Source organism: Lepeophtheirus salmonis, chromosome 11, assembly GCF_016086655.4.
Source record: "Lepeophtheirus salmonis chromosome 11, UVic_Lsal_1.4, whole genome shotgun sequence".
In the NCBI taxonomy this organism is placed as follows: Eukaryota; Metazoa; Arthropoda; class Copepoda; order Siphonostomatoida; family Caligidae; genus Lepeophtheirus; species Lepeophtheirus salmonis.
The window spans coordinates 12,486,218-12,505,995 of NC_052141.2; the positions used below are offsets into that span (position 1 = coordinate 12,486,218).

At 31.7% G+C, this 19,778-nt stretch overlaps 2 protein-coding genes across 2 annotated transcripts in view; both read right to left on the bottom strand.

The window, feature by feature from the left end:
- Positions 1–19,778, bottom strand: part of LOC121126087 (venom peptide isomerase heavy chain) — a 157,000-nt gene that overhangs the window by 89,998 nt on the left and 47,224 nt on the right. The window lies entirely within an intron of this gene.
- LOC121126257 (uncharacterized) overlaps positions 1–19,778 on the bottom strand; it is a 119,559-nt gene that overhangs the window by 55,184 nt on the left and 44,597 nt on the right. Inside the window, exon 5 of the mRNA XM_071891765.1 lies at positions 13,717–13,862. Coding sequence (XP_071747866.1) covers positions 13,717–13,862 — 146 coding nt within the window. The remainder of the gene's footprint in view (positions 1–13,716; positions 13,863–19,778) is intronic.

The following is a 19,778-nucleotide window of genomic DNA, read 5'->3' on the forward strand; positions in this document are numbered from 1 at the left end:
CCTGACCATTTGTATACTAACTTAGAATTTTCAACTAATGGATCTCATAGTATTGAAATTTAGGAGAACGTGTCCCTTTAGAGTTTTTATGATCTTGTGGAACAAATATCAAAACGGATATATGGAAATCATTCTTTATATCTGTCGATATAATTATACTATTAATATCATTCTGATTGATCTCCATATTTCTTTACCAAATGTTCCTTTTTCTAATATTCCTCTCGCATACATTATAGCAATTCATTGTAGTATGTCTCGTTTTTTGCTTGTCCATACATCATTCTAAATTTTGGAACAAGCCTCAACTATTGTGCATTCTACAATGTGATTAATTATATAAATATCGATCAAGGGTTTATAAGCTGGTAATATTTTATCTGTGATTATGTTACGATTTGAAAATGATGATGGACCTAGGACTTCATTCAAAATATTTTCTTGTCTAAAAAGAACTGAACTCTTTTAATTTCCTTTTTGTTTTTACTTCATGTTGTTGACTCTTTTTTTTTTTTAATGTTCGTTTAATTTGTTAGATGGAGTTGCACCGATTAAGTAAACATCATAGTAGTTATTACATTTCTATAACTAAATTAGGAGTCTAGTGTGAAGTCCATATAAATCAATTATATTTCTTTCTCGAGGAATCAACTGGGCACGACCCTACGCACATTGAGCTCAAAAGAACACTTTCTCCCAAGTGATTCCATATAATGCCCTATTTCTTCAATATTGATTTTTTTTTCATTTTTGTCGTGAATAAAATGTATTATGAAAATCAAGTTATTGTTTGTTATCTTTGATTGAAATTAATGTTCCCCTTCAATTTTTTTAATCAAAATATGTAATGTCTACTACTGTAGAGGCAAAATGGTTCAAGACATGATTTTCTCAGGCAAAAAAGTTTAAGGGCAGCCAAATTTGAACCAATTTTCCTTCTACTTGGCGTGGTAATCACGAATCTCTTTTCGTTTTTCCATATTTCTCGAGGTAAAGTGTGTGTTTTTTTGTTTTTTTTTAAATTCCGTGAGAATTTATTATTAAAAATAAATATATAAATTCAAGTATATATAAGTAAACAACGGAGCTTTTATATTTTGTTTTATCAACATATTATTGATAATTTATAAAATGAATATGAAAAGAAAAGTCCATCTTACAGCTAAAATATACTTTCTAAAAGAAAATACTCTAATTAAAAGATTTCCTGAATCTGGCAGCCCCGGAGTGCGTTCCACTCGTATGTTCCTTTCACTATCTACTATTCTTAAAACTTTTAATAATTACTCATACAAGAAGCTTTATAAAGTATCATTGGATTGATGGATGACGTGAATTGTTATATAATATATTGAATATATTTCATGACTCATTTATCGAGCTTTTATTCATTAAACAAAGAAAGATTATATTTTTTCTCTCAATGATTGAATCAATACTTATTTACATGGGAGATTATATCGAGTATCATAATTATTTAATGGGGTTAATCCCCGATGTAAAAATAATAACAAGCCTTAATGCTTGAATAATATGACATTTAAAAAAAACATATTGATAAATTATTGTCTTTTTACAGCGTATCAGACCTTCACTGAGATTGTAGTTATTAATTTCACATAATTCCTTTACTATTTTGTGTACAACATTCTGAGAGACATCTCTTTTACAATCTTCGTCAGGGACTTTAGTGGCTCTTCATCAATGAGGTCCTTGATGGTGTAGACCAGATCATTGTTGTGGGGTCAATGCAGAGCTTGTGGTCTTTTTTTCTTGAAGTTAATGTAAGCCATCAATACTCGCGCAAAGTTTTTTACAGTGTTCCAAAAGAGCTTATTAAAAAGTACATGTAGCATCTACCGAAACTAATAATGTTATTCAACAAAATTACATAACGACAAAGAAACTTGTAAAAAAAGCTTTTAAAAAACTTCAGAATCAGAAATAATAGATCGAGGTGGTTGTACATATTATTCATCTTGTTCAATGCTAAATCATCACCTTTTGAATCAAAGTATGATACAAGATAATGTCTTATTTCTTCAATGAATATTTTTTTTCTTTGACAACCCAACAGGTGGAGTCAGAATGGCCAGATCAAATAAATCAATGTTTTTATTTATACCAGGAAGGTAAACAATTTCTTTTTGGAGTTGTTCATTCTTGTTTGAACTTGCTTGAGCCCGTTCAAACACAATTGTAGAACAAAAAGATTATTTGAAATGATTGGATATAAAAAACAATACCCACGTCTGTCTCGGTGTAGTATTCACTCTATCAACAAAACGGTTACTTATTTTAATTTTCAATCTTGTTCTTTGTGGTTAAATATCTGAACTATGAAAATTCAAGAACTTAGTAACAAATAAAATGAAGACATTTCTCACAATATTTCCTTGAATCCCAAAGAGGTATTAAAAAATGATAGCCACGTCTTTCTAGTGTTAAGGGGCATACTCAAAAGTATTACGAATAAAATGTAGGTTCAAAGGAATAAGAATATTTTATGTGGTGTGTAATATCCTGGTTCAGATACAAAGAGTTAAAAACAGGTTGTATCATTTTTGATTGCTGCAGTCCGTAAAAAGAGATGATATACTTCCAGCTATCTAGTGTTATTTGTAATCAAAATTCCAATCGGGGTTTATTATATATAAATTTTCCCCCAAATATAATACTACACACCCAGTACAAACTAGATAATATTACAAATGTTTGTGCTTGCAATAAGTGAATATTGAATCAACCACCATGTCTTTTCACAACAGCTGTATCCGTATCTAATAGTATATTTGAAAATTTAATTTGTTTTACTTATTTGATAGATTATAAATATTTTTACACAAACACGAAATAGCGTGTTTTTGGTAATATTTGATGTCATAAATCCCAATTTAAGGGCAAAATACCACATTGAGTATTTGGTCTTGATGTCTTAGATGCCCCTCCCCTCTTTTTATCTCATTTAACAACACAAGTCTCGTTATTACAAAAGAGACATAGAATGGACTATAAATATATATAGAATCAAACTCCTTGTTAGCAAGATTTCATTCAGGGAAATTGCTTATTCATTCCTCTTTAGTTAGATACAAAATATTTTCTTCCACAGTTATAAATACCATTTCCTATTTTGTATGTAGATATATATCCTACAGGGTGCAGACTCACCAAAGTAGCACACAACTAGCTTATTTTTATTTGATACAGCTCGGCATTTCTTATTTGAAATTGAGATATACAAATATCTAGGATCACTGGAGGAGTGTTTAGTATTTGAGTTTTAAAATATTTTACATATCTTTAAATCGTCCCCGAATCTAAATAAATTAATGTTATTATTACAAAAGTTTATAGCCTCTAATTCAAATCCACTAGAACACCATTGTCTGTTAATTATGTCCAAATAATAGATAGATGTATTAAAAAAAAAAGTTGCATGTGATTTTTTTAAAATAGGCTTTTTGTTTGTTATGCTATCGGGTTAAAGCGCGAGTTTACCTCCAAATTGTATGTGATTCATTAAAGAAAGTGGTCCATTAAAATATGAACACTTTGAATTTCAACAAGAATAAAATTATTAATTGATAACAAAATTATAACAAGACTAATTCAATAAATAGATGTGTATCTGAGTCTCTTAATCATTTATGTAACCTGTCTTAGCAGTGGATTTGAGGGCCACAGTGTTTGGATAACGGAGATTGTATACCTTCCCTCGAGATGCACCCAAAAGATGTAGTCGAAAGGGTTGGCATCAGGGCTATAAGGTGGCCTAAAGTGGCATAAGTGTTCAAAAGAACACAAAAAATATATTAAAAACTCATTCCAAAGAGTTTTGCAACATAAGAGATAGATTTTTTTTTTCTAGATAAGGCATGCAATTTGAATCAACATTTAATAATTTAAGAACACAACAGGTTTGGAAAACAATTCCAATCATGAGTAAAAAAAAAAAAAAAAAAAACCTAGTAAGAAAAAATATGATTATTGTAAAACATTTAAAACAACTATAGTGAAGGACTCAAATTCAAGCTAATTTTGTTAAAACATTTGTAATACAATTTTACATCATTCCAGAAATATTATATTCTGTGACAATTCCTAATGTATAGATAATATATTGGACCTTGGTTATAATTGTATCGATTTTTTCGTTGTTCGAAGTACATAAAAAGTCTTGTTTATTTAGTCGGCATTTAAAATTTTCTTCTAAGAGTTTTCGAATTCCGTTATAATTAGAAAGCTACAAATCCCAGAGAATATGATCGGTCGTTTCCGTTGTTGTGTCACAGAACAAACAATTAGATCAGCTGTCTTTAAAGTATTTACCAGCAACTTCAAGAGTACCTGACAAAACTTTATATTTGAACAAATTCTCGGGTGGTGTCAAATCTTTATTTTTAATTGCTTTCATACTCTGTTTAGGAGTCTTTGGAATATCGCAGCGACTTAGAAAAGAGATAAAAGGAGTAAGATTTGAGCTGTATAAATATTTTCTTAGGCTTGCATTACCTAGTTAGTATGGTTATTTTCATTCTAAAAGGAAGTACAGGGCGTTGTACGCCCTGTACATTTTCTTCAAACTGATTCATAAAATTTAAAAACCATTTTTCTTACCAAAGAGTTGGACACCACGACATCAGCTGCAATTTCCGAATCACGATCTGTAATACAGTTCACGTTAAATGTGTCTTTTATAGGCATCTCCTACAACAAGGAGAGCTCAACTTTTTAAATACATCGACTGATCCATCACAAAATCCTTTGATTCTGGGTCAGACTTAACCAAGCTATAAGTCTGTTATTGAGAGGCTATAGTGTGGTTCCATACTATAATAAATGTGATTCTTCTCAAGAAAGGCAAGCAAGAGGTCGGACCAGTATTGGTGGTTATCCGACAACTTCCTCATCCAGTCGGAGATAAGAAATTTCTAGATGTCATGTTTTGTTCGTTTTTTTTGTTTTGCTTTTACTCCACCGGATCCAATTAGGCCTATTTGACCGAGTTATTCTTCCTCTCTAATGTTTCGAACTTTCTTGCTGTGTAAAAAGTGGTCCCGGAGACGCCAAACTGCTTGAAGTGCGCAATAGGAACTTATTTGATTAAGTTCATGTGCCATTTTTTAGATTTTTCGGTAAACTAGAGAGCTTAGGTTTGTTTCATTAAATAACTAATTGTATATGCTTTAATATATCGAAATATGAATTAATTTCAGTCACTCAACCTTCATTAATTATTGAATTAGTCAGTGTTCAGATTTTAATTTACCACCAAGTACAATAAAGAAGAACTTTTAATGTTACTACTCAAACTCGAAACACTTTTAATAAGAGCAAAACACTCTTTTGACAACCAACCATTTTCCATTGTGCACTCTGTATATATATTGTCATATATATATATGATAATTATTACTCCGACTGAAACTGGTTTCCCCTCTATTCCCTCGTTAGGGACATAAAAAAAACACGAACGAGATGAAATATATTAACTTAAACGCACAGTTGTATGTAATTTCTTTCCTCTCTCTCTTTCTCTCATCGTAAATGAAAAGCTTTTGTCGTCATTTTGTACATTTAAAAAATAAACAAATTACATACACAAAATAAATTAGACATTTTGAATAGAAATCGTCTCAATGTACATTTTACATAGATGCATGGATTACACATTTCCCGGGATATTATCTTGGATTCCAGAAAATATATACACTTTTAAATAGAATGATCCCGTTTGTCAATAATAGTGACGTGCCTCGAGCAAAACTCGTCCATTGGTACTAGATCCGTGCTAGGTAAACAAAGAAGACACCAAAAGTTAGGCTCTCATACATAAAATACGGACATTTTATTTTAAGACATTCAAACTTTGGATATCCATTGTTCGTTTTCGTGCAAACTATACCATGTAAATTTTCAAATCGCATTTCCTTTATTCGGATTCGAAAAGGTTCATGCATTTTGTAAATCTCCCTTTTTTTTTCTTTTTTTTTTTTTTGAGTTGGCAATCTGAAAAAGGAATTTTCTTTCCCTAAACTAGTGTCATTATTATTTAATTCCTGAGGAGTTAATTACATTTTCTACAACAACCAATTATATTCAAAACTTGATAGGAAATTTACGTGCGATCATAAAAGACGAGGAATAAGTAGGTGAGTATTTATTTGTAGAGTTACCATAGTAAGTCTTTGTTTGAATCATAGTAGAATTCAGGATCGACATCGGAGAAATTATTGCCCATTGCCTTAATATATTCCATCTCCTCTACCCTATTTGTTACATATTTTATATAGTGTTTTTTATTTATTTTTAAATCGAAAATACTCGAGTAGCAAAATTCAGATTACAGCACATAATTAGTAAATAATAAAGATAGAGAAATTAAAATCTTTATTCCTCTATTATCAGAAGAATGAATAAATTTTTGTATTTAGTCTTGCCAAAAAATAGGGCCATTTCTTAAGGCCCCACTGAAATATTAAAATAGGAAGGGAACGTCTGCCGTTGTTCTTGGATTAATAATTGATGCAATTAATTTTTACTTTAGTAAAAATAAACCAAAGTTATTTATTAAGAAATATTATTTTTCGATCAAATGAAAGCCCTATATATTTTTCTAATTTTTATTTTTAAGTTATTAGGATGGGAAATTATTCTTTGTCCGTTGTAAAATTCAAAAATAATAGTCAAATGCCTGAACCCCACTCTCCAAAGAATAATCGTAGCTCCCGCCCTGACTCAGATACTGAAGACTCTAAGGCAAGAGGCAGTGGACATGTCATTGAAAAATAATTATTACTTTTTATGGTGATAGGTATAAAATTGTTTAGGTGCGCAAGGAACTTTTTTTGACTTGAGTTATTCTTGATAAAGGGATTTTTGGTGATAAATATAACAGTTTTATCTCGGCGAATTCTAAAAAATATATCCAGAGGGGTAAGAAACATATCCTAGAAGAAGGAACGGCTTTTTTTTTCAATGTAATTAAAAAAAAAAAAATTGAAAGCTTTTGTCATTATTAATTATAATTTTTGAAGATAGATTATATAATTATAAAGTAATTAATCGTGTTTGATCGTTAACGACAAAGAGTAACAATGACGGTTATACCACTGGACTTAAAGTGTTAGTTTTTTTTGGACTTGGAGTAGAATTGAGGATCGATATCGTTGTTGTTACAGCCTATATAAGAACTATTGACGGAGAAGTATTTGTGCATTTTTCCTATCTTTCATGGTTCCTTGTAATTAAACTTCATGACACATAAGCAACTCTCTTTCTAAACATTCTTTAAATTGTAATTTGACCATGTTAATTTTAGATGTCTCTTATTTTTACATACCGGGTGGACATATTTTATGCATCAATGAATACGTCCCATCTCTACTAATTTTTTTTATTGAGAGCAGTGTGAATAGGTCTATATATTTTATTTATGTATTTTTTTATTCAATAACGGGGTACAGATTGGCTTATTTAGAGCCACAGCTCCGCTGATTTGAATTCTGTAACCCAATCTGTGATACAAATTTAAATAATAAGTAATAAAAGAGCTAATTTTTGGTGTAGCTTGGGCTGTATATTTTTGAAATACAAGGCCCAAACCGTGGGCTAAAACGTGAGCTGGGTATACGTATATAATAATCAACCAAAGTTATGTTTATCGAGGAATTATTTTTGAGAAGAATGTTTGATATCTTAGAGCTGCATGATTACTTGATTTAAAAAATAACAATATACAGATGAGCCTGTGTAGGTAAAGGTCAAGGTGTCATATACAAAAGAAAGTTGGTTGGGGTGTTTGTCACCGCATCATCCAACGCTGTATCTCCAAGCAATGCCGGCTAGTTCCAGTAACGATAATTAAATAAAGCTTCTATTACGAAATATTTCAATGTTGGATTTTTTTGCAATTTCCCCTAGGTGAAAACTACGATAATTTCAGGAAATATATGATCCCGGGACCTCAGAAGAGAAACCCTAATTCAAACATGCTATGTACAAATATCGCGTGTATAATAGCTGCAATAAAGAAAGGAATGATAATAATATTGCATGTTCTCAACGGAAAAGGATATATAAAAAGTTGACGAAAATTTAAAATAATAAGAATTTACATATTCATAGTGTTTACTTACGAAACCTTGCATTAGCCAATCCCGTCTCTAAGATTCACTACGTGAAAACTGTTCCCTCTGAGGGATGTTGTTTTTTTTTTTTTTTAGTTCAAGTAGTATATTTCAGTTTATTAACTGAACTAAAAATTAATTTTACAACAATATTTCGTAATATTAAAGCATTGGTTTTCTTGTACTTATATATAAGAAATTGTACTTTTTACGATAATATAGCTGATTTCCTCTGGATTATGTTAATTAAATACGTATGAGTACACTCGAGCAAAAAATGTTTGAATGATTCTATTGATTGATTACAAAAGAAATATACTCTCTCCTACAATGTTCTACCATATACATACACTACCTAAGGTTAGTAATTTGGTAACCATTCTCCACTCTAACCAAAATAAGGAAAAATATAACATTCTAATGTTAAGGTCTCTTAACTATGATTGTTTTATACTTACTGTCAGTGATGCAGGAAATATGACCTGCGGGTATGTAAAAAAACAACCAAAATAAACATAGTAATCTTGACAAGTTGAAGAAGAGTAGCTCACTTATCATGAAGTTTTATTAGATCATCTACAAGGTGCAGTAAGAGGGAGGAAATAACCATTCAAGTCCCACTCTGTATATAGCAATGACATATTGGATGGAAATTAGCAAGGACATATAGGATGGAAATACTCCGATATCGATCCTCAACTCTACTCCGAGTTCAAAAAAGATCCACACTTATAATTCTAAAGTAAACCTTGAGACAAAAACAGATGTCTTTCATGAATAGACGCGCCAGTGATTAATATATCTTTAGATATTATTTCTCCGACAATTAAATACTAATTATAAGAGCTTTGGCAAATTTAAAATCCTGTTTAAATTACAAACAAAAAAACTTCCGACTTTTATGTTTTCCTATAATTTCTACGTTCAAATTAATTTTGGATTTTCTGTATGATCCAGCTAGTCAACTTTCGTTATACTCGTAGATGTGAATTATATTTTTGCTGTATATAAATTTAAGACTTGGTAATAATACATTACTCACCTTAATTTCCCATTGCCAATAATATTGGCAATTTTTTTTTTTAAATATCTCATATTCATCGATTTATTTTGTGGTCCCTGGTTACTTTGTCTGAAGCTATTTTGCCTCAGGACATTTTGTCCTAAACTATTTCCCCTTAAGGCGTTTTTTCAACAAGGATATCTCAACTTAATATATAGATAAATGAGATTATATATCGTTATTGTTTATTTTTAGTTAATATTGATGTTCTCTTTGAATTATTTAATCAAAGTACAGGGTTGCTGAGAAAAATCCGACAAAATTTAAAGGTGTCTTTCTAAAATTGATGACTAGATAAAGATGAAAGCAATAATACAACAATTTTTTTTTTTTGACATTTATGTATTATTTTATTCAATGTGACTGCCCTCAGCGGCCATCACTTTCTCGATCTTGGCCCTGAAGCTCTTGCAGCATTCTCCACATCTGCAGCTAAGATCCTCGCCCACTCCTTCTTCATGGTTGCCTCCAGGCTGTCCACGCTGTTATGTTGCCTTGAGTAGACATCCCTCTCCTACTCTCCTTAAAACATATAATCCAATGGCTTGTAATTGGGAGAGTTATAAGGTCAGGTCTTGCGGGGTTAGAAATCGTAAAAGTTGGTCCTGATGAGCTCTTGGCTAATCTTGGACGTGTGGCAAGCGCCAAAGTCCTGTTGCTACATATAGGGTGCTCAATGACGTTTACCTGGACCCACGAAAGCACAGAGGACATCAAGCACTCCACATACACAGATGAATTGACCTTTTCTCCCTTCTTGAAGAAAAATTGTGGCATGACCTTTCCTGTGGTGGAAGACCATGATGAAGCTGGAGTTCTTGGACTAGTATACATAAGGGAAATTGTACTTGGACATGGAGAGCCATCTGTCATTTTGAGAGTTGGTTTAGCGTTCAATAGTGAATATTTTATCATCTGAGAGAATGATGGTGTGACCTGCATTGGACGTTTTGAGCCCAGAGTCTTGCAGTGGGCCAACCTGACCCCCTTCTGTTTCCTTAGTCAACAGATGACGCACAGACAACTTGTAGGAGGCCATACCAAGCCACCCCCCCCCCATGTCTATTAGATGGTGCTGCGAGCCCCACCTTTTCTCCTGGCCAGTATTTTCTTATTCAAGGATGGATCAGCGGCCTCTTGAGGCCTGCCAGAAACCTAGGAGTGACTTTACGATCACTTTCGGAACTATGTGAGGATCTTTCCTCCTTTTCCCCATTTTTGAAGCTGGTGTAGATGTCGTAGACAGTGCTTCTAGGATATTCCGCGAGCTTGATAATAATTACTTCTCCATGGCCTGCACGGGCGAGTTCGATGACAGTGGATCTTTTGGTTTGTTCTATGACTCTACCTAAGTGTTCATTTTGATAAAAAATTGAGAAAATATTATGCACAAGACTGCAACCTCTGAATTGAGACACTCTCATGTGAACTCAGTGAAAGGATATCAGTCTTATTATGAATTAACTTTAGTCCGTATTTATTTAGGCAACCCTATATGTAATATTTATAACTAAATATAAATATATATATATATTAATATATTTTTTGTAATAGTAATGGAATTATATTCATATCTCATATTATGAATATTTGTCATTCCATGATTATTTTCTAGTATGAATAATTCATCATTTTTAAAAGTAATTAGTAACAGAGAAGGGATTAGCACTACGTCGAATATAGATATCATCAATTTTAACCAAAAATAAACAATAATTACGTATAAATCTAATTTATTTATATACGAAGGCGAAATTATCCTTGTGACAAAATGGCTCTAATGCAAAATGTCCTGAGACAAAATATTTTAAGGCAAAATTATATAACACCTTAATTTGTATGTCTAGGACAATATTGAATAAATCTGTATCCATATATCACTTGAATATGACATTCAAGTCTCCTTCACTGCCTATCTCCCTACTTCTATACCACTAAAAGTATGTAGAGAAAGTCCTCCTTATAAGCAGATATCTAATGTATACTTGGCAATTGCTTCACTTATTGCCTCTGCCAAGAAAGAAACTAAATCAAATTTCCACAAATCTATTACGCGTAATGATGAAAAAAATATAATATATACGGCCCCACGTACTTGGTAACAGATGCTTCAGTCTAGTGAAAATATATTAGATGTTTACCCTTTATATGAGTATTACAACAGTGCATTTGTATGAAGCATTAAAGAAATTTTTCGTTATTTGAGGAGCCTTTTATTGATTCTTTCTTCAATCCGCTTTACCTACATTTTATATTAATTTAAACTATTCACAAAAATGGTTTTTACCCTTTATAATATATCCGTGAATCATATTTCATAATTATGAAAAAGTAGTTTTGTTCTGATAGCATTGAATATTGAAGTATAACATACCCGAGAGACGTTATCCTCTAGAACTCAATCTCTGATGGTTCGATGCTTGGTCCCTTCTAGAGAAAGAAATACACATAAATAGTTGAAAATCGTGTATATGTATTTTTGGCATATTAAGAAAAAAACCGAAAAATCAATATGGTAACGCTGAAAAATTTCTAAAATGTTTTTTCATTAGATCAGCTTCAATCAGCTGTGACAAAAAGAGAGGAGGAGAAGAAAATAAATTTGCAAAAAAACCTTATGAACAATTACCAAAAGTTATTGAACAATTAACAAAACTTATTGCACAATCATACTAATTAATATTAATTATAGTGGCTATAATAACGTTTGATTAAATAATCTGCAAGCACCTATGAGACGAAGGAAATAGACTCGAATCCTGCTCTGTATATAGCACTGATATTAGTAGTAATTACTCAGATGTCGATCCTTAATTCTACTCTGAGTCTTATAAGGACTTACAAATTTAACTCTGCAAGAAATCTTCAAGGTTACTCTCCGTCTTTTCTTAGAACACACGAATGTTCAATCAGGTTTTGAATATACTTTCATCAATGAAGATCCTCAATTTTCTGTCATCCGCTATCAAGTGTTTTAAGAACTCGACAGAATTGAAGTCTAGATCCCTTTGGTCTTCCGAAAGTTTAAGATTCAGATAAGGTTTGAGGAGAAAAACATTCTAAGTTCGTCACAAGTTGTTGTGCACAGAGGACTTGGATATTGGATGATCCTGTGCAGTCAACCTTGCAGCAAGTTTTCCAGTGGGGTTCCCTTGTTTGTTCAAAAATTTGACAACTTTGTAAAAAAAAATCCTCCCTTGACAACCTTCATTAAAAAAGATTTGTCCACCCTCAACTATTATCCACCAATTTTCAATTGACCAGAGATGTAACTTAAAACTATTTTCCTCGTCTCTCTGGCTTGACTCACCCTCTATCATGCAAACAGCCCTTGTATCTAAAGAACGTTTCTTCACCATATCTGATGTTTAATTTCAACTTATTATAATTATTACTATATCAGCCCTTTTATAAATGTGTCTTATGAAATCATCAGAAAGTTATTGCTTCAGAAATTGTTTAACATTGTCTTATCAGAGAAAATTCAACTTTCTCTCATGAAAAATGACATTTTTATATATTCAAAAGTGATTTTTAAATATCAATATTTAAAATAAAAAAAAACAGAAAAAGTGATCGTGTTACACTTGCACACACCTGTAATATTTCTTTTATTGAAATTCATTATTATTTCTGATATTATTTACCTCAGGGAGCACTCTATACAAGTTCGATGCCACATATATGCTATCTCCTGAATTCTTTCATTAATACGACTAAGTTGTTATATCTTAACTTCAAATATACTTATGATATACACCATGGAGCACTAGCCACTCTGCACCAAGTGATTCATTTTCATATATTAGTGCATCCATAAAGAAAAATAAACAAATCAATATCAATATATTATGTATTCAAATTTGTGGAATGAATTAGATACCCAAGGATTTTTTCCTATGAAAGTTATAAAACCTTTATTTGACTTAAGATACTTAATTGGACCCTGATGGGGCCCCTTTCAAGCATTTACTTTGTATACTTTTATTATACCGATCAATTTTTTTACTACTACAAGTTCATTTTGGCTCACACGACGTGTCAATATAAATCAATTGTTTGATTTATATTGACGAATATTCGTATAAGAATTCGAATGTAAACCACACTCCATTTTAAGTAAAATTATCGTAGATTGCTTTTTTGTTGACGGGGAACATATATATATATATATTCTTTGTTTGTGTGTAATATGTAAGCCCCATCGTCTCCCCAGTTGTTGTAAAAGGAAAGAAGGGTAAAAATGGAAGTCAACATACAAAACAAAAAAAAACATTGCCAACTTTTTATTTCTTTTGTCAAAAATTATCTCTTTTTCTTTCATAGCTCACTGTACATTTATTTGAGTCTGGGAAATGATAAGAAATGAGAGCATTGTTCGTAAGAATACACAAAAAAAGTCGTTCCTATTTTGGAAACTATACAAATCTTTTATAGTTTAAAAAAAATATTAAGAAAACAAAAAAACCAATTCTCAACCATTTTGTTTTTGCGGTTGAATGAAAATGGAGAATTACATACCTTGAATCTCATACTTCTTTTGTAGCCCTAAAAAGGACTCTTTCGACACTCCAAAGGATCCTTCAAGTGGCTTTACGTTGCTTGCTAAGTAAAAGTTACCTCTACAGTCCCTGTTCATGGAATCCTTTGCTCCAAAGACGTTCATGCTATTGAGAAATAGAAAATAGGAGAAAAAGTTAATTAAAATAATTTTTGGAGTAAAAAGAGGAAAATTATTATTCATAAGGGGGAAGGGGGGGGGGGATATTTAATTAGTTAACAATGAATATACTTATTAGCCTTGTGTTTTTTTCTAAATATCCTGGACCGGTTAGAAAACTCATTCGGCCCCTTCACCCTTCCTCAATAAGTAAACTGGAATGTTGTAAGGCTGTAACAAAAGAATTTATTAGCAATTAGGGGGTGGATGTTGTGATTGTCAAATAAAAATTGAGACATCAGCTGGAAGCTTAAACTTAGTTTAGAAGAAAAACAAAGCTCGTGACATTAAAAAAATAGCTAAAGAGACAACCGTGTAAAGTATACGTTTGTAATTTTCCGGGTTGACACCATCAGAAATATCCAAGTAGCTGAGGGGCGTAAGGTAGACGGTCTACAGTATCAAAAAGCGTGTTTTTCAGTAGCCTCCTTGACAGAAAAGCTGAAGCAGTTGAAAGACCATGGTTGACTCCAAGGATATCAAAAGGGCAATCGAGGCTGATCCAAAGAAATCCACTCAACAACATGCTAAAAGCTTGGGCATATAGACCATGGCGGTTCCCAAGGTCATGATGAAGGAGGGTGGGAAGTGTCTCTTGATGAAGGAGATGTCATTGGTTACCCTTACAATAAAGTATGAAAGTAGGGCTTCTTCAACTAGTTGGTGCCTTCTGGTTGTGTTAATATCTTAAGCAGCAATAAATCTTGGACTGTGGATCCAGTCTTTAATTGCCAGAACGACCGGTTCATTTCGTACGAAAAAACCACAAGGAAGTGGCTGACATCATCACAAAGGCCAAACATTAAGCCGCAATGATGAGTCTTGGCTTTGTGGGTTCCTCTGGAATTGGCATGCTTCTCATCTAGTTCCCGACGATTCACAACGTGGCAAAGATTAAACCCGATCTCATTGGTTGTTTAGATGAAAACTTAACTGACACCGGGGCCGAGGAGATCGTACACACGTTGCCACATTTGTTGTTGCTCGAATATTTTTACACTTAGAGACATGTGATATATACAAAGCTTCTTCATTTTTGCTTCAGCTGTTGTTCAATTGAATACACAACCTTGCTATTAAAAATAGCGGATATAAAATCGTAATCAAATATTGCTACTGACATTTCAAGATCCCAATTCATAAATGAATTGTAACTGACGTCAGTTGTATTTCAAAATTAGGAAGATCAACCAAAAATAGCGTCATTTAAAGTTAAATGTGTTCCATAACTCATCCTCCTAGACTTCAAGAATCAGGCGTATAGCGTGAGAGGATTATTAGCCCAAGGAAAATTTGACGGACGAATTACATTTCACTGAAAGACCAATTAGGACATTTGGGCATAAAGTGATATTTTTCTCATGATATATATGTCAAATAATATAAGATAAAATAATGTTTGTTATTTTCCAGAATTTTTTTTTTAAATAATTTTATTCATTAATGATCATTATATAAACATTACACAGTAGTATGTGGTTCGAAAGTAGTTTGAACCTTTACCTTTACTTGAGTAGCTTGGCATGTCTAATGTGAGGATATTTAAACTTCCTGGTAAAAAAAGAGAGTGAACACCAATGTATGTATTGTTAGCTGATTTTTTCTAAGTGCCTCCCATTCCAAAGACATAGGGTCGCGTAAATTCTTAAAAAAAGGTTTTTTTCAAGATTCCTATTGAATTATATCCACAGTCGTTCCACAATCGTAAGTGAGAGTCCCTTTCCAAAGAACCCTTTGTGTTGCAGAAAAGTCATAGGAGAAAAAATGTCGATATATCCATTTATAATATCAGTTCCAAGTATAACATATTCATAGTATGGAATTGATGCTATCACATATATCCACTCCTTGTGAGGATTTTTCGTTGTATCAACAAAAACTTTCGATAAATTTTTGCAGTTATGTCCACAAAAGATTTGAGCCCACAACTCAATCGATTTCTTGGTCTCTTTAAAGAAGAAATGCAATTCCGATGAAGAAGATTATTTAACCAAAACTTTTCCTCTAATAAGGCATCCTCTGCCAATATTGGTAGTAAAGAGATAGTCTTATACAAAACATTTGGAAAAAAAAAGTGTTCTAAAGGTCTATTCTTTTTTGAAAGTTAAAATTGAGGCAACCTTTGATAAAATTATTAACTCTCGTTTTTGTTTTTCGTTCCTGTCAATTGAATTCTGAAGGACCACAGCCCAACTATTTAATGCCTAAACCAGTTATCATTTCTTTGGTTTAACAATTTGAAATTTTCAATCCTTTTCCCGGATGCCATAAGCCAATAAATCGGGAGAATTGCAGTCTTTGATTGATTGATTTTAAATCCCGACTTTTTTTCGAACGTTGTAAAATAAGATACGACCATTTATATTCTTCTTTGCAATTGAACTTCCCAGTTCCCTTCTATAATCTCGGTCACACCATCGGCATAAAGATCTATGAGATGTCTAATACATCCAAAATTTACACCGAATCCTAGACATTTTTTGGTCATGGTGGTTCTTAGCTCTTCTATTGTAGCTACAAAGAGCAGAGGGGCCCGAAAGACATCCCTACCGACTACTTTTGCTTCAGTAAAGCGGTCTGCTTTCTTTACTTCCAACAGTAACTTTCGATGATCTTGTAGCTAACAATGTCCTGACAGGGTTAAAAAAACTGTTAAATGTCCTGTCAGATATTTTTCTTCCTTTCAAAAACCCCTCTTAACTCTGGGCCTATGTTTTTATTTAAAATAGGTTCAATCTGACTTCCTATCACTCCTGAAAGTATTCTGTATGTTTTGCTTAGTACAGTGATTGGTCTCCATTTGTCAAGGTTTAAATCATTTCCCTTTTTGGGGATTAAAAGAATTTGTCCTTTCATTATAGCTTTTGGCAGATATCCCTTTTTTACACAAAGTGTATGTATTGTAATTAATTGTTTATGCTTTAATATATATTGAAATATGAATTAATTTCAATCACTTAACCTTCATGAATGATTGAATGAGTAGATGTTCAGATTTCAATAGATCACCTGATATTTTGAGACAAAAAAAAAAAAAAAATAGGTTTAATATAAAATATACAAACAAAAAATATCGATTCTAATCATGCTTAAAACCCCACTAAAGATCAAACTGAATAAAAAATTGGTCATGGAACAAGCCTCATCAATAATACATATGTAAATAATTTATTCAAATAAAAAAAGACTAAAAAAGAATAATTATCTTTTAAGAAATTATGAATTATGCAAATAGGAAAAAAGAAAGAATTCTCAGGCGTGTAATTTATCAATAACAGTAAATAAAAGAAAAAAGAGCACTTAATTTATTTTGTTTTATTTTAAAAAAAGTTTTCGAGATGAGAAAAATGATTAAATTTTCATAAATTGATTACTATTCATGTTTTGTTAAATTATATTATAATTTCTATTTAAAGAATAATTGAATTTCTTCGAGAAAAAAAAAGATCCAATTTATAGAAAGTTCTTTCATTGTCAAATGAACATATTTTTGCAGACTATCAGCTGCATCAAATAAATAACAAACAAAAGGTATTTTTACATCATCAAATATACTCAATACTCGTAAAAAAAAATCCCGCCCTCAACGTGAATATGGCAGCATACATTAAAAAAGCTAGTCACATTTATCTAGCATCTGTTGAGAATTACTCACCAAAGTTTATTGATATAAGATATTGGAGGTGTAGTAATTATACAACGGTTGTTTTTGTAAGTTGATTTAAGTCTCTTTATGAAAATGATTATTACGATTATTAAATATTTATTTTTCAAAGTGTAACCTTGAAATAAATTCAAACAATGGAAGACATCTTAAGGCTTGTTTTGTGGAAATTTGACGCGTCTAAGTCAACCCAACATGGAATAAATGATCCAAAAACAAAAAGTGTCTACAGAACAATTATTTTGCAGAGAAAAACACCAAGGACTATTTGTACGGGTTACAGAGATCGGAGCATCGCTGGAAGCAGTGTGTAGAGTTACATGGAGAATAACTTGAAAAATAAATTACATAAAAAATATCTTGTATCTTTGTTAGGTCATAAACATTTCTGAGCACGTTTGTGTTCATATGTTGTGTACAAGTTACAACCTAATGTGATGAATAATTTGATGTAAAGGATGTACTGTCGATTTTTCATGATGAGAATGAAAACAAATTGAATATTGCATGGAGTATCCATATATAAATGTTGTAATTTTTGACTGTTTTTTATAAAAAAATACTAAATATATATTTTGTCAAGAAATTGATGTCCTCTTTTTTAATTTTCCGCTTCTCTAAAAAGAAGTTCAATGATGAAAAAATGTAAACAAAAGCATGTTGGCATAAAGAATCCTAAAAATTTGTCCAAATGTAAGGTAAGGAAAGCACCCTGTATGAATTTTGTTTTTTCTTAATTGAAATTTACACATGACTATTAAAAAAATATGATGTCACAGAATGGTGACGGAGTACAACTTAATCGCCCGAAGCAGGTCTGTAGGGCAACATTATGACGGGGAAAGGCAGAGTAAGTTCGGTTGGGACATCGACACTTATGTCTGAAGCATTTGAAAGGAGTGGAACTGTCACCATTCCAAGGAGAGCATCGAGAACAAGGGTGGAAGTGGAAGGAAGAAAACACTTTTGAGAGTTCCAAAAATAATCATTCCCAAAAGTCTTACGAAAAAAGGCCAACCCATTAGAAAATAAGCAACCAGATTGACATCAAATGGGAATGGATCAGTTTACGCTAAAGGGTTTTAGAAAGATAAGATTTCGTGCTAAAACACTTTTCAGTTTCGTTTTAGTGCGCATCAATAATAAACACCAGCGCTGGGAAAATACAATTAATTATACATTTCGGCTTTTTTTCTCCAAACAATGGTAAAACGACAACCAGGGAGCTAAAAATGTGAAAAGAAAAATATGAACAGCCCCTCACGCAAAATTTTGGTTCTGTTCAATACATTATCGTAATTTTGATGTTAAAGGGTCAAGAGTTTGCAAAAATGTAAATAAATAATGGCAATCCTCGAGTCTGACCTCCATGTAAGCATTGTTTTGATTGCCAAGGGGATAAACAAGAATTTTTTTAAATATTAAAAATAATGGTTTTCTACACCTAATATGTATGTTTGGATGTTAAAAAAAAAGGTTGTATTTTATCTAAAAGATTACAAGATAGTCACCTCAGGTGTTTCCCATGTAGCATCAAGTTAATTGTATATAATTATCCCTAATCTCTATAGACAAAATGGTATTTGGACTATGGTCTTTGGTATAGACTATGGTCTTTGGTATAGACTATGGTCTTTGGTATAGACTATGGGTTCTGTTCTGCCTAGGAGGCTGAAACTTTATACGGGTGCCTCTCTTGGTCACAAAAGTGTGGGTATTCTACACTTAAAGCATAAACATTGTTTTTTGGAGCTCAAAAAGACTAGATAAGGGACTTAGTTGTGAATAAAAAAAGTGACTGTGTTTTTTCAAAAATAAATAAACGAATAAAAACGTTTTAAATTTATTCAATGTAAAACAAGTCATGGACAAAAAATGAAATCGGTGAAAATTGCATTTTTTTTTATTTGTTTTGTTTTAAGTGGAAAAAATGAATTTCCAACAAAATATTGGATTGTTACATAAAACAAAGTTTGTAATATTTGGCCTGGAGCTTCTATTGAATACATTTTTAACACATACAAATTTATTTATAACTGGAATATCTGTTATTTTCTTAATAACTTTTTTAATTTTTCCAATTTTTTGATCAAACGTCAATTTTGAATTGTTAAGAAAAAATGCTACAAAACAGTGCATTTTAAAAAATAAATTATAAATCTTAATATTAAGTTAGTATTTATAATTTATGTAACATTT